At 33.6% G+C, this 15,600-nt stretch overlaps 1 protein-coding gene across 1 annotated transcript in view; it reads left to right on the plus strand.

The window, feature by feature from the left end:
- The window catches only part of AGMO (alkylglycerol monooxygenase), a 295,617-nt gene that overhangs the window by 146,744 nt on the left and 133,273 nt on the right, over positions 1-15,600 (plus strand). The window contains exons 8-12 of the mRNA XM_045827861.1: positions 1,337-1,402; positions 1,493-1,572; positions 4,949-5,083; positions 6,395-6,511; positions 15,097-15,179. Coding sequence (XP_045683817.1) covers positions 1,337-1,402; positions 1,493-1,572; positions 4,949-5,083; positions 6,395-6,511; positions 15,097-15,179 — 481 coding nt within the window. The remainder of the gene's footprint in view (positions 1-1,336; positions 1,403-1,492; positions 1,573-4,948; positions 5,084-6,394; positions 6,512-15,096; positions 15,180-15,600) is intronic.

Here is a 15,600-nt window from a genome sequence, read left to right on the forward strand (position 1 = left end):
GAGAGGCCACGGATGTTATACTCTTGGGGTTCCCTCCACATAAAAGCGGAGAAGAGCAAGTCCACATTGAAGAAGGAATGTTGGGAGTTTCCTGTTTGACTCCAGAGCACCTTCCCACACCTATTGCTTTATATCAACCTTAGCACTATTAACATTTTAATATTAATTTTAAAGAGACCAGACAGTTCTTTGGGGTCAAGGGAGTAGTCCTGTGTATTATAGCATGTTGGACTCTATGTACTAGATACCAGTATATCCCCTTGCAGTGTGCCTCCCAACAATGTCTTCAGAGATCCCCACATATCCCCAGAGGGTCAAAGTGCCCCCTATCCAGCTGAGAGTCACTGTGTACACCGTGTATGACCGGGGGTGTGCATCAGTGTAGCCAGCTCCACTCTGCTTTTGCACTGGGGGAGGTTTTCCCTGGTAACTTCAGTTTTAAATGCCCATCTCCATCTAGGGAAGGTGTGTAAATAAATGAGGAAGTACAAAGACAATGAGTTTGTCAAAGTAGTGATTTGATAGTCTTTATCCTTATTTATAATCATTGAATACATTTGGCTTTATTATTATTAAAGAAAGTATGCCCAGCTATTTAAATTATAATTTGAATACTTTGTAACAGAAAAAATATTGTATATGTTATGAGTAAATGTAAAAATTGAGGTTAATTTGAATTTCGTTTATGGATTTTATGATTTTAGAAGATAGTAATGTCTCATTCTAAGTGGAAAATTTTCTTCCTGGAAAAGATGCAGGGACATAATGCACTTAAAAATTTAAAACAAACGGACAAACACAAATTGCATATATTATCTATCTTATTTACTAGTGCCATTTTTTTCTGAGCCATTTAATTTTTAATAATTATTTTTGATAGTCCTAAAATTAGAATTGAGAATTATCTAAGATTTTTAAAAACTGGAAAATTATTGGTACATTTTTAAAATCTGAGATAATTCTTAATAGTTTTAAGGAAATCTTTGCTCTTTTTAGTAAAATTAATTAAAAAATAAAATAAAAACTCACTTTACTAGCAAACAACAGCTAGTATTATCAGTGAAAAAACATTCCTAGGAAAATCATTGTTACATAAGTCTTATTTTTCTTAATGTGTTCTAAAATACAAGGAGACAGAGCAAAAAGGAAAAAGGACTCATGGACATGGACAACAGTGTGGTGACTGCTGGGGGGAGGTATAAGGGAAGTAAATGGGAATGAAAAAATACAATACAGATTGAATTAAAAAAATTGAATGATAGAATAAAATACAAGAATAGTTGTTCCAAGAAGTATAACTTTATTCTTAAAAACATTTCAAATCTTTTTCTCATAGGCAGAAACCCTTATTGCATAGACAAAAATTATGCTGGCACCCTTATTATATGGGATAGAATTTTTGGTAAGTAAAAATCACCAGAATTTTGAACAATTAATTAGCTCCTAACTCTGCAAAAGTCAAAAGTTCATATCCTGAATGTTTATCTTCCAGGAACATTTGAGGCAGAAAATAAAAAAGTTGTATATGGTTTGACACATCCCATTAATACATTTGATGCATTCAAGGTGCAGGTAATGTACTTAGTTTGATTCTTTATGAATTGACCATATTCTACCAAAAAATGTTTAAACATTTAAACATTTCTTTTTAAATGTTTAAAAATATTTAAAAGAAAAACAGTTTTAAAAGGTGATAGTAAATGGCAATGCCCTGCAAAATATTTTAACTGTAAAAGAATTTGAAAATAAATCTGGCGCTTACACAAAGACTTGAATCAATTTGGGGAAAATACATTAGAAAACATTTCATTAAAATGTTTAAATATTTCTACAGTCTAGAAGTGAAAAAATGGGTCTTTAGCAAACAATCTTTCTCGGCCTAAATCTGAAATGTATTCATGCATTCAGAAAGAGCAGCAGCAACATGTATAATTAAGGCTGATTCCACAGTAAGAAAAATATTTGCTTCATGTCTGCACGACTCTGGTTAGAAATTCAGCACGAGGCCTTTGCCCCACTCTGCTTGGGCCTCCATGTCAGGAGTGATTACGGACTAGTCGGGTCTGCACACTGTTTCACCTGCGAAGGCTTGTTGCACTGGACCACTTTCCTGTTAGACATGTGGTATTGGTTGTCCACTGGTTTCCATGGTTGGCACTAGAGACATTAGGAATGTCTGTGAAGCTCCAATCTGTCAGCGGCACCCCACCTCAAACACTCCTGGGTTAGGGACTCGTAAATGAGAAAAAGATAAGAATGCTTGAAACACTAAAGGAGCCAGTCAATGCCAGCTCTGTCCCGGGGACTGGGTTTACCACATTCGAGAAGGCAGAAAATTACAGGTTCCTGTTGGGTCTGCTTTCAAACCTACGTCTTCAAATTTTTAAGAAAGTTAAAATAAAATAAATTGATATTTATTTTACTCTGTGTAGGGCATTGCTAATAGCTCAGTGCAAATATTTGACGGAACCATTTCTAAAAACTTTAGAGGTAGTAGTTCTTTTTTAGTTTGGTGGATGAAACTGAGGTTCCCAGGATTTAAATAATTCACCCAATGACACACAGCTTGTCAAGAGCAAATTCAGCCAAGATGGGTTCCAGGAGAAGCCCAAACCTTACATTTTCCTGCCTCTTTACAGAAAAGAACATGGCCCATTGTCTGCCTTTGTCAAGTGAAGGGCGTTTTTATCTCACATTTCAAAAGAAAAATTTGATGATTTCTCTCTTTTTCTCAACCACAGAGCAATTTACTCTCTGTGTCTCTTGGTCTCTCTCTCCATGCCCTCCCCCTGCCCCCCATGCTCTTTCTCTCAAGGATTGTGAAGAACATATCTCTCAGGAGAATGCTAAAGAAATACTTCAGAGTTCTTTCTTAATAATAAACTTTACAGAATTGAAACCAACTTAGAAATAATACATTGAGAGTGTTAAAAGCAGCTCGTGTTGTGACAGAATAAGAGAATGACAAGTGTCCATGAGCTACAGAAATAGATGTGCAGGGTTTGGAGAGAGACAATATTCAGACAATCACAAGTATTTATGAGCTGCTTAGGAGTTTGAGTCAGGTTCAAATCTCCAGGCATCTATTCCTCACATAATTTTTTTTTTGCTGTAGTGATTGTCAGAACTGTGTCTAAAGTTTAGTCTTCTATTACATGCTCACTCACATCATCAGAAATGTCAAATCAGCAAGTTGTGATAACTGAGTTCCAGAACCTACAAAAACATATGTTTACTTTCACTTATAGTCCTGTATATTCAGCTAAATCTCTTACCTTCTCTCAAAAACATAAAAAAGCAACTTAGGAAATTTTTTCCCTTAGTATTTGGCATAAGCAATCCACTTTGCTCTCCATTGAGGTCCAAGAATTTCAGAGCATTGGGTAGCAAATAAGTGAGAAAGTACTCCTGATTTTAAAATGTTACCATATATTTCTCATGGATTGTATCTATTATGATAGCAATAAAATTGCAGTCAGTTTTCACAATAACACTACAGATAGGTATATTAATGTGTTATAAATTTTAAATACATCAACTTGCTATATTCTTCCTATTATTATTATTATTAATATTATTGCAAAACTTCAGGGTAAGTTCCCATCTAACACTTCCTTTTTCATCAAATTTGGTTCACTAAATCCTAAATCGTTCCTTAATTGCTTAAGATTCCTTATTGTAATATTTTAAGCATTTTAGAAAGCCATGTTTTTAATTCTAGCAGTTTGAATTCTTTGAGAGAGAGTTAAAATGCCAGCCCACAAATTCTGATCGAGTAAAACTTCTTTCCACATCAGTGTATTACTACACCTATAATAGAACTCATCTCTAGATTCTGTAGTTCATGTTCAACCTCTAGGATTATTTTTAATCTTGTGATGCATTATGATGACAAGTGTGGCATTTATAGCTAATTATCTTAGTAGCTATATTTGTTGGGTACTTATCATGTATGGCTACTGGGTACTTATCAGGTATGGATGTACTTTTAACTTCAGTACCTGTCAAATGAGTGTTATTTAAAGATTTTGAACTCCTGGTATAAGCCTCACAGGAAACTTTTGACTCAGTCAGCAAACTTTTATATTTTCCTATGCAGAATATAGTCTATTTAATACTCAGAAGTCTACTATCAGAAATAGCTTTCAGTATATTTCCTTAATAAGACGTGTTTACCTATAACTCAATATAGTAAAGGATTATTTTTCAAATATGCGACATATATGCAATATTTGTATGTTACCATGATCAACCTGATACCCATTTAGCAAGACTTTAGAAAAGATGACATTAACTGCCTGGTAAAGTGGTTCAGTTGGTTAGGGTGCCATCCTGTACAACAAAAGTTTGCAGGTTCAATTCCTGGTCAGGGCACATTCCTGAGTTAATGGGTTCGTTCCCCAACTGGGGCACATACAGGAGGCAACCAATTGATATTTCCCTCTTTCATCAATGTTTCTCTCCCTCTCCCTCCCTCCTTTCCTCCACCACTCCCTCCCTTCTTTTCACTTCCATCTAAAATCAAAAAACATATCCTCAGGTGAGGATTAAAAATAAATAAGAAAACATAAAAAAGATGTCATTAGATATGGATATTAAGTATACAGTCTCCTAGTTAATTCCATAGGAAGTAAAGCCTCTTAATTCACTTTTCTACTTGGCTGAGTCTCTAAACAATTTACCTGTTTTTTAATTTTCAAATTATAGTTTTGTGGAGCTCCAGAAATATGGACAAGAATACATTTAAATTTAAAAGTATATAAATTCATAGAATGAATTATAATTTATAATATAGTTACATATTAATTAGCATTAATCAAATTATACATGACTTATATATTTTAAAAATATGTAAATTGCATTAAACAATAAAATGAAATACATGACTTATTGTATTTAATTTTCTGTTAAGGGGTTTTTATTTTGAACTATATTTTTATTCTTCTAGTTCCACCATTTAGTTTACATATGGACTACATTCTGGGCCACACCTGGGTTCTTCAATAAGTTTTCTGTCATATTTAAAGGACCAGGATGGGGTCCTGGTAAACCACGACTTGGACTGAGTGAAGAAATCCCAGAGGTAAGCAGAGTTCATGGGTTTGCTAATGGTGAAGATATCGTCTCATATTTTCAGGTCTACAGCCAGCCTGTTTATAGCGCTGACTTAATACAAATCTGAAAGAAGATGTTCCCTTAGGCAGTCATAGCCTTGTGGGACATAACTTAATGAGTGGACACCACCTAGGGGCCAATCAGAGGGGTGCCTTCACCCAGGCACACATCACGTCTCACCAGGGATCATGGTTCAGGGGACAGAGCTGCAGAGGCTGGGTTTGAGGTCCACCCAAACCCACAGCCGGGGAATTTATGCAGTGCAGAAACTCATGTGGCTCAGTCACAGAATCCTAAAACACTAGAGATGGAGGGAGCCTTACAAATGAATCTACTGTTGATTTTAAAGATAACTATGAACATTAAATTTAGCCAATATTTCAATAAAATAAAATAATATGATTTATATGGGTTTATTTTTATTTTCAAAAAAATCCTGACCTAATAAGGATGTTCTCTCATCCAGTTATGAAAGCTTCTATGTTTAACTCTCCCAGATACTTTCAGTATGTTCAAAGTCAGTTATGTAACAAGAGCAAACTTGATATAGGTGAAAATGCTTTGCTTACTTCGGTTTCAAAAATTTTGATTAACTATGGTCTATTTTATTATTTGTTTCAAGTAATAACCTAAAGTGAATATTTTAAAGTTATATTGTTGCTTGCATCTGCATTAAAAATAGAACCGTAGTGTGTCTGGGAAAATCTGTAGTTTGAGAAAGTGATTTCTAATACAGCAATATTTCTCTAAGGGGCATACAAACCTCCACTGCCCGAAGTCACCTTCCATTTTCTCTGTCGCTCTCCTTTCATGGACAGGGTGGGGCAGAAGCACTTTTAGAGTTGTGAGTATGTGAAACATGGAGTCCGTTCTTGTACGTTTATTTATTAAGTATTGTATTATCTTCCATACAAACAACTATAAACATACTTTTGCCCCACCCTGTATAATCATGGACATAATTTTCTCTTTATATTTTCATATTGCGTATTTTATGTCCATTTTGGTTATGTTATCATCAGTACATATCACTGAATCAATTCTCTCTTTGCTCTATACATGGCAGACCCAATCAGAATCATAATGGCTTTGAAATGAAAAACAAGTCTGATAGCTTTTACATTTTTTCTGTCCAAATAATGAATGTTAGAATCATTTTGGGAAAAAAATAGCAAAACCTTTCATTTTTGCCTATTTTCTTTTTAGTTAGTTTGAATTTCAGTGAGAAGAATAAGCCAGAGAGTGATATAAACAAAAGACTTCTTTCTTGTCTTCCTAGGTCACAGGGAAAGAAATTCCTTACTCATCATCGGCGTCTCATTTACTAAGGATATATACAGTTCTACAGTTTGCTCTGATGCTAGCATTTTATGAAGACACCTTTGCAGATAAAGCTGTAAGTGCTGTCCAGTTTAAATAGTGTGAACACTTGTAATTTTGCTTGATAAAATATCTCACATTAAAACAGATATATGAGCCCTGACTGGTGTGACTCAGGGGATTGACTACCGGCCTGCGGACCAAATGGCCAGTTCAATTCCCAGTCTAGGACACATGCCTGGGTTGCAGGCCAGGTGTCCACTAGGGGGCACGAGAGATAACCACACATTGATGTTTCTCTTCCTCTCTTCCTCCCCGCCTTTCCCTCCCTAAAAATAAATACATAAAATATTTTTTAAAAAGAGAAATGAATTCTAGACTATTGAATGTAAATTAATTGTATCTGAAGTGTTTCAGTATAGAATGCCAAATAATATACTATTGATCTAAATGATAAATAGCAAGTAATTTGTCACAAATAAATTTCCTAACAAATACAAAAAAAAGTACTTTAGAATTAAATGTTTGGGAAAAATACTTTATATTAATTTCAGCGTACCTTCAATTAGAAAATACTCTGATAACTTTGACTTTAGAAAGTTCTAACATAGGGTAGACTTCATTTGTTTTGTTTAAACAGTCAGAATATTCGGAATAGCTAGAACTATGGTCCAGGGTTTAGAGTCAGGATTGTAATTCAGGCACTACCACCTGGGAGGTATTTATTTACTTGTTTAGCCACATAAGAGCACTGCCTACATTTTTTGAGAAAATAAAAATAACACAATGCATGTAAAAATGCATAGTATATTGTAAAATGATAAAAAAATTTAAATACATGTTTTGTTTTCTAAATTTATATTATTTTCTTCCAAAAATGATTTCTAATAGTTCAAAGAGGTACATAAATTATAATGAGGTAACTAGTTTGGAAGTAGGTTAAATTGAATGGAGGGTCACACAAGAATAAAAAATCAGTGTTTTTGACTTTGTTACTAAGAAAACAAGTACTTCATAAAATAATCTCACTAAATCAGGAATTTTGATGCCTCACTTAGTAGCTCTCTTTGAATAAATTAGTTATACTTTAAAGAAGTGGAGGGGGTTCTCTTTAATGGGTGGCCAAAAAGTCTGTATGTTTTTTCCATAAAATAAAAGACATGTTTTTCATTTTCACCAATAACTATTGATTTGGATATTTTGAGTATGTTGGCTATCTCCTGAGTGGTATAACATTGATTGATTATTCTCAATCAATGTCTTGATTTAATCGCCATCAACTTCAACTGGTCTATCCAACCATGGAGCATTGTCCAGGGAGAAATCTCCAGCACAAAACTTCCCAAACCAATTTTGATACATTTGAACATTCACAGCACCTTCTCTATACATTGCACAGATCATTTTCGCATTTCAGTTGCATTTTTACCTTTTTGAAATAGTAAAGTATAGTATGCTGGAAATGTTGCATATTTTTTTCATCTTCAATATTAAAGTGGCTATACAAAAATTCACCAATTTTAGTAACTTTTTTAAAAAGTGCACACTGATATGACAACTGTCACAATACAATCTAACAAAATAATTTTGAATCAAGTTAAAGACAACTAAATGCTAATAGAGCTATTGTATGAAAAAAACAAACAAAAATTTTGGCCAACCTAAAAGTATAAGATGGTGGTTTAGAAATGTGTATTTCTTTTTAAGGTGCACAGAGCAACTGCTATTGTGGATAAAATATACTTTACAAAGCCTGTTTAGATGAATTGCACAGATGAGGTGGCAAAAAAATTGAGGTACTTCTTAGAAACTAAAAATGCGGAGGAAATATAATCCAGTGGGGAAACAGGGCTAATCCTGACGGCTGTCCCAGGGCGCTGGACAGTCTCCGCTGGTCGAGACCTCAAGTGACCAGACAAAGCCAAGAGCCTACATAGGTGAGAATTCAGATAAAGAACTTCAAATAAAACAATTGAAACCAAAAAGAAATGCCTCATTGATGGGATGGGGTAAGGAAGAAAAAGAATAATGGAAAAGAAGCTTGCTTCTAGTTGACTTGGCTTTGAGAAGGTAGACTTTTTTAAAAAGGATTTCCTAAGGATTTTTAACCACAAACCAGCCCTCATTCAGATATGAGTCAAGGATTCACCTGACCATTGATTCATAAGCCTAATACTAAGAACATAGTTTGAAGGGATGCCAGAGGAGGTCTCATGTGTTTAGAAGACCCATGTCCTATTCACGCTTAGAGCCATCCATTAAACCCAGGCCTCACCGTATTCCCACAGACGGTCTTAGTGATTGTGAACTCAGATACAAAGCACAGAATCACACTACAAGAAAGACAACATGATAATGCATTTCTAGAAACAAAAGAACAGCATAATTAAACCCTAACATACAACAGTTCTTGGAAATGAAATCAATTGAAACATAATTAAGTAAATTAAGTACATTTGAAGAAGTTAAGAAACTAAAAATTATGAAAAATCAAGAGATAAGACACAATAAAAATGATGAGGCACACTTAGAAATAATCAAATTAAAGTTCTATGACACAGAAGTACAACAGACACGAGGAGGTCCATGACTTCAATAGCAGTTTAAAGACAAATGAAGAGAGAATTAGTGCATTAAAAGACAGAGGCAAAAAGTGTTCCCATTATCCAGTGCTAAAAGACAATGAGATCAAAATATATGACATAAATAATGCTATGAGAAACTCTAAAAAAAGATATAAGAACCTAGAAAAATATAAATGAATATAAATGTGATTAGTGGGCAATGAATCCAGGCAAGATAAATTTTCTTTTTTAAAGAATAAGTCTCTGCTATTGACAGCTATCAGTCTATTCATGAAAACCCCATAAGTAATAGAATTTTATAAATAATATGTACAGAAAAATAGCTCTCTATGTTTATTTTTAATAATTTTATGATATCCATCCTGTGAAATTATCTAAAAAATAAGTCTCCTTAAATAGGATACTGAGTGCGTTAGGCAGGACTTTTTGGTTAATGTGACAGAAATCCAAGCCAGAGTGAATTTATTAGCTCACAGAGCTGAAGAGTCTGGCATTTCTCTTTTTCAGGCAGTGCTGCATCCAGTGAGTGAAACAGTGCCACCAGGAATCTTCTCTTTCTTTCTTACAGCTATGCTTTTCTCAAAATGCAGATTTTCCTACTGATGTTCAGCCTTTGAGGTAGCAGGGTGGCTATCAGGAGCTCTAGTTTTAAGTACTGCCTCACAAAGCACTCCAGAAGTGGAAGTTTCCAACGGGAGTCTGATGTTAATGCTTGGTTTACCTGGATGTCACTGAACCGAGCAATGCCGTGAAGCCTGGATCACAGACCATTCCGTCTGGGAATGGGAAGACAGGGCCAGCTCCGTGTGATCCTCATCGTTTGAGAGGAGAGAGAGAATGGTTTGGGAGAAAAATTGAGATGACAATAAATAGAAAAAGAAAATAGATTCAAGTAGGCAAAAATAAATGTTAGAGCTACAGAAATCATTCTCATTCATAAATATGTGATTTGAACTTGTTTTCAAAAAATGCTCTTTAAACACTTACAAAATACTGACGTATAAACCATCCTGCAGCATACCAGAATGTCTTGAGAATATAATGGTAGGAAATATACCGACTTACTGTTGGTTCTTTCATACATTTGCTACAACGAATAAAAGCAATTACACAATGTAACCTGTTCCTTTGCCTTTAGTTTCAGAAGAGATGAAATTTGAACCCAAGAATTTATTTCAGGAGCAAAGCTTTCTTAAAAGCAGCATGAACTACATTACTCTTAATAGTGCACAGGTAGCTATCAAACTATCCTAATGTTTAGAATTATCCATTGCTTAACTTAAAGCCTCATAATCATCTCTTTAAGTATTCCATAGTCAACCCATCTCTGACCACTTCATTATGTTAATTTGTTCACCTAAATTATGATTAAAATGTGTATGCATTACAGAGTTTAGATAGTTGAATGAAACCAGAAGAAAAGCAGGATCATCTGCATCCAAATACAGAGGTGGTTGAGAGTACATCAAACACAGTTTATTCTTGTATTATCATTTATCATTTTAATTATTGTATTAATTATTATTAACCTACTTTTACCCACCCCTATATCTAGTGCTCAAGATACCAACCAATGTCGAGTACAATTTAATTTATTGATTTATTTTAGTTGTACTAAATAAAACCCCAAAATCAATTATACTAATGTGTAGAAACAAAAATAGAAATTTACCCATTTTGATTTTGAAATAAAGACCCTTAATATAAGTTCACCAAGAGATTCGAATGTCTAGGCCAGTGTCTAGGCCAGTGTGAGATAAAAATGTAGCCAGACACTATGTATATTAAGATATGTAATGTATAGCATGGTTTTCACAGGATTTTTTCATCTGTAGTCAAAACCATATGAAACTCCTGTCAATATTATTGACAAAGAGAAATACCAACTGTTGAAATCCTTTTGAAACTGAAGTTAGAGTTGGAGACAGCTTCATTCCTGACACAAATACATTTTGAAAAGGTGCATTTGCTTGTTTCCCACACATGTTTTTCTTTGCTAAAAACATGCTGTGCAACTAGGAAAAAAATTGCTTATTTGCACAATTCTATAGTGCCTTTCTAGTCTCCAGGATGTTTCAAGGCATATGAAGACATTAAAATCCAACAGCAATATTTTTTTTCCATATTTGCTGTGGCCAATAATCACACAGAAACGTTGTGGCTGACTTGTAATTGGGTACATGCTGTGGTCCCACAGCCCTTTCTGTTTATGCATATACCAGAGTAGATGAATACTCACTTGTTTTATGTGTTCGAGTTTTGTATAAATAACTTTGGGAGTCAAAAAAGCAATTTGATGGCCACCACAAAGGTGTAAAAGGCACATTCCTTTCTTTCTGAAACATGCAATGAATACATTTAAATATATAATGTTTGGTTTAGTGATATGAACCACAGACTTTTATGTTGATCTTGGTTTAGTAATGCTTGGGAAATCAATTTCTTAGCTGCCAGGGTCCACTTCATGGGGTGATATCATGAATACACATTTGAAATGAAAATATGTTTCCAAAGTGAAATAGTAAAGGCAATGCTATCCTTTTAAATAGCAGACACCCTCAAAGCAGCTTGAATATTTAACAGTCTTATAATAGAATGTGTAACAAAATTACTGAAGATATGCTTTAACCAGATTATTTGATGATATATATCAAGTTAATGAGGCATCTGAGAATATACAATATAAATTTGGAAACAGAGTTTTATAGTTTTCAGTTCCCCTGGATGTTGTACTCTGTAAAATATTATGGGCGCTGAAATTTTGTGACTAATGTTTCATGTTGACTTGACTTATTTTAACAGACCTTTGGAAAAAAATCAATGTATTTAGTTGTACTCTCATAACAGGAAGTGTCACTTGAACAAATTTGATCTAATTTAGATCCTATGTGAAATATCCCAAGTCAATATCCTCTGTATACTGTTTTCTTCCAGTGTAGCCTATTGGGATTTAATTTAATTTCCTCGAGTTTTTAGGTGGTAACTGAAGTAATGTGAAAAAAATGAAATGTGAGCCAAATTGAGCATCAATTATAACTTAAAGCCACAAAATAAATGTAATAAATGTATAATAAAGAAAGAACATTAGCACAAGTTACCTTACCAATAAGCATAGACTGCAGGGATATAGAAAATTGACCATTGTGAGTTACAATGAAAACTATAATTTTTCCACTATATTGAAAAATATTAAAGTAGGAAAGTGAACATTAAAAATTCCATATACATCAAATAGTGAAATATTAATTGCGTAATTAAATGTATTTCTAGTACTATTAATACTATTTCCAAATATGGTCAGTATCATACATGCCCACTGGTTAGAGTTCAGTTGCTTAGAGCGTCATCCCAACACACCAAGTTTGTGGTTCGATACTGGTCATGGTACATACAAGAATCAATCAATGAATACGTAAGTAAGTAGAACAGCAAGTCAATGTCTCTCTCTCCCCCTTCTGCTCTCTCTCTCAAGAATCGATGAATAATAATTTATAAAAAGTTATCTTAAAGCAAACATAATCAACCCTAAAATGCTTACAATTTAAATTATGACCTCATTTTGATTTCTCAAAAGTATATAAAAATTAGATATTTTATTCCAGCTTTGGAAACTCCAAATCTAAATGCAGAGTTCCTGGAAGTCATATTTCCTTATTAAAAGCAATACTCATGAAAAGGAAGTTTATCTATCTGATACTGTCTTTTAATGTCTCCTTTTTCTTTATTTTTGGGAAAAAAACAGAAGGGTATATGTATTTCTACTAGTGCCCCCTGAGTTGCAGCCTAGAAACTTTCTAGGTGTTAAGATGGAGTAATAGTCAGGGTCATGTCATTAATATCTCATTTTCTGGGAATCACTGACCTCTATTGCCTTGTGTCTAATGTCTTGAAAAAAGTTGGTTCAGGTATATTATTGTGTTCTGTTTTTGTTTTTGTTTTCAAGTGGGAGTATACATCAGCTCTTGCTTTTCTGTTGTGTCGGGTGCACATTCATTTTTTAATAGAGTGTAATTATAGCTTAAAATATCATTGTAACATAGGTATTCTCTAAGTATTCGGTTAAAGGTTTTTTTTTCACTTTTACTTCTTACAAAATTTTGTGCAAATGCACAAATTCCATATCAATTCAATGCTTCTGAACTATATAGTCATCATACATTTTAGCTGATATATTTTCACCTTTGAAATATTTATTTTGTTTCCTTCTTGTTTGAATTCTAAAAACCTCATTTAAATCATATTTCCTTTTTAATGCTTCAATAATAACCACCTAGGGAGGTTATTGAAATTTTAGAAAAAGCTTCTAAAATTTTTAGAAATTTTAGAAAAAATTAGTGTAGTCAATACTGACAGAATTTTTAAAGAACAAGACCTCATTTCAAGATAGATTCTTCAGAGCCACATAGAATTACAAATTGCACTGTGATATCACCTAGGGTTCCGTTCCTTTGTCTATGTAGTAATACTGGGAAGCATCTTCAAATATTTAGGTTTCAGCATACCTAACCCAGCAGCTCAAGACATCTGGAAGGCAATGCCCCCCAGGCTTAGGGGTGACGAGGCTGCCCTGCAGGTGTCCCTGCAAACCCAACCTGCTCCCTTCTCAGATGTTGCAAAGGTTTAAGTGTTAGATCATTCTGACCTCATTTTAGGGATGTTTGGGAATCTGAGCATTTTGAATCCAAACAATGACTTTAGTACTCCTTCTCAGGCACCTTTTAGAGAAACTTTTAAAAATAAACCACCTTGTTATAATAGCAAAATCCATACCTTTTTTTCTTCAGCCTTAGAATAAAATCATGGAAAATATTATCAAATCATCTTTGACAATACACAATGTTTTATAAAAAATAACTTTCATATAGACATACATGATTATTTTAGGCTATAGTGTATGGGGCTGATAGTTCTGCTGTGAAATTTAGCAGGTAGGGAGATATGAAAAGTAGCCACGCTGACCACGAAAGTTTTTCCACAGAATGGTAAGAGGGTCATATCCCCTTTCAAGAAGAAAAAGGCTTTCTACTTTACATTTGTGAGCAAAGGTCATCTACTGTTTAAGCAGTACTATGACAAACATGTAATTCTAGAGTTTCTATATGGTTAACGTCACTTTCTGAGTGGTTTTCTCCCCCATCTTCTTAAAGAAAAATGCACACAGGTCAAGTTCTCCAGGCATACATATCTGGATGGGGACTCCTACTTGGGGAAACCTGTGAAAGTTAGGGCTACCCAACTCCTCAGAATTGTAAAGATCACTTTAACGGAGGAAAAAGAATCCCTTGCTTAATAAAGCTTTTTATGATTATGGCCTTCATTTTTTTAATCATAAAGACATATCATACATCCAAAGATTAGATTAAAGTATAATTTCATTTTAGCACTTTAGGTCAGCAATATTTTCCTGAAATACATACCAGCAGTGGATGGTATAACATGTAAATAAACCCAATGAAACATTGTTATTATTTTTGACATGTAAACAAGATGCACAATTAATTTATTTATAATTATGACAAAACTACTATTCCTCTAATTCAAAAGATAATGCCTTTGACACTGCATATAAACATATAGATTTCATTGAATATAAATGTGTGTGAAAGCTCATTCATATATGTGTTTGCACTAATAAGTGCATTCTCCTTTAAATATTTTCTGTATTAAAGACAGCTTTGTGTTTGAAACCACAAAGCATTGGTCATATTAAAAATAGCTAGTGGAATGTGGTATTTATTCACACAGATCTAAGTGATCTCTCCATACATGGGGGCAGAGGGACTTCAAAGAATTATAAAAGTCAAACTTACAGGGAGAATTTTAGAAAAAAACAGCCAGTAAAATACCATTGTGAATTGTCTACTTCATTCTACAAGTGTCCAATAAGATAAATAAATGACATTAGGAAAATCAAAATGTCTTCTTTTTGAAAATGTCAGCCTCTTTGAAAAATGTCAGTGACAAAATAGTGTCATATAAAATGTAATTTGGGCTGTTTTTCATGTCAGCTTTACTTTGAATGCACCTTTGGATAATTTTCCTAAACCAACTGTTGGTCTGTGTATTTGTCTGACAGGCACTGTCACAGTTCACTCTCCTTCTGAGGGTTTGCTTCATTATCCTGACCTTGACCTCCATTGGATTTCTTCTCGATCAAAGGCAAGATGTGGAATTCTTTCACTTTATATAATTTTATAATATAGTATTTTTAAATATATGCAAAACTTTGTTATTCACCCAACATTTGTTATTGAAAAAAATAAATTTGAAACTATAACCTCACACCTTTATTTTAAATAAAACATAGTAGCAGTATATCTGATTTTATATCAAGGGTGCGTGTTAAATCTAAATCTTTTAAATGAAAGTTAGGATTTTCAAGTTTATTTTAAAAATCTATAAATATAATGATTAATTTGGCAAAACCTAGACCGTAACTCTGAATACTTAGTAAAATATAAAACCTATTTTGAGCATTTTTCTTTTGTCATTGCATAGTTAATAATATATCTGAATGTGTGTATAGTTAAAGTTTATGTCCTTTACCCTCACATAGAATTTTATTTAAGGAATCCTCTTT

This window comes from Phyllostomus hastatus, unplaced genomic scaffold (assembly GCF_019186645.2).
Source record: "Phyllostomus hastatus isolate PE091 unplaced genomic scaffold, TTU_PhHast_1.1 phas_scaffold_78, whole genome shotgun sequence".
Classification (NCBI taxonomy): Eukaryota; Metazoa; Chordata; class Mammalia; order Chiroptera; family Phyllostomidae; genus Phyllostomus; species Phyllostomus hastatus.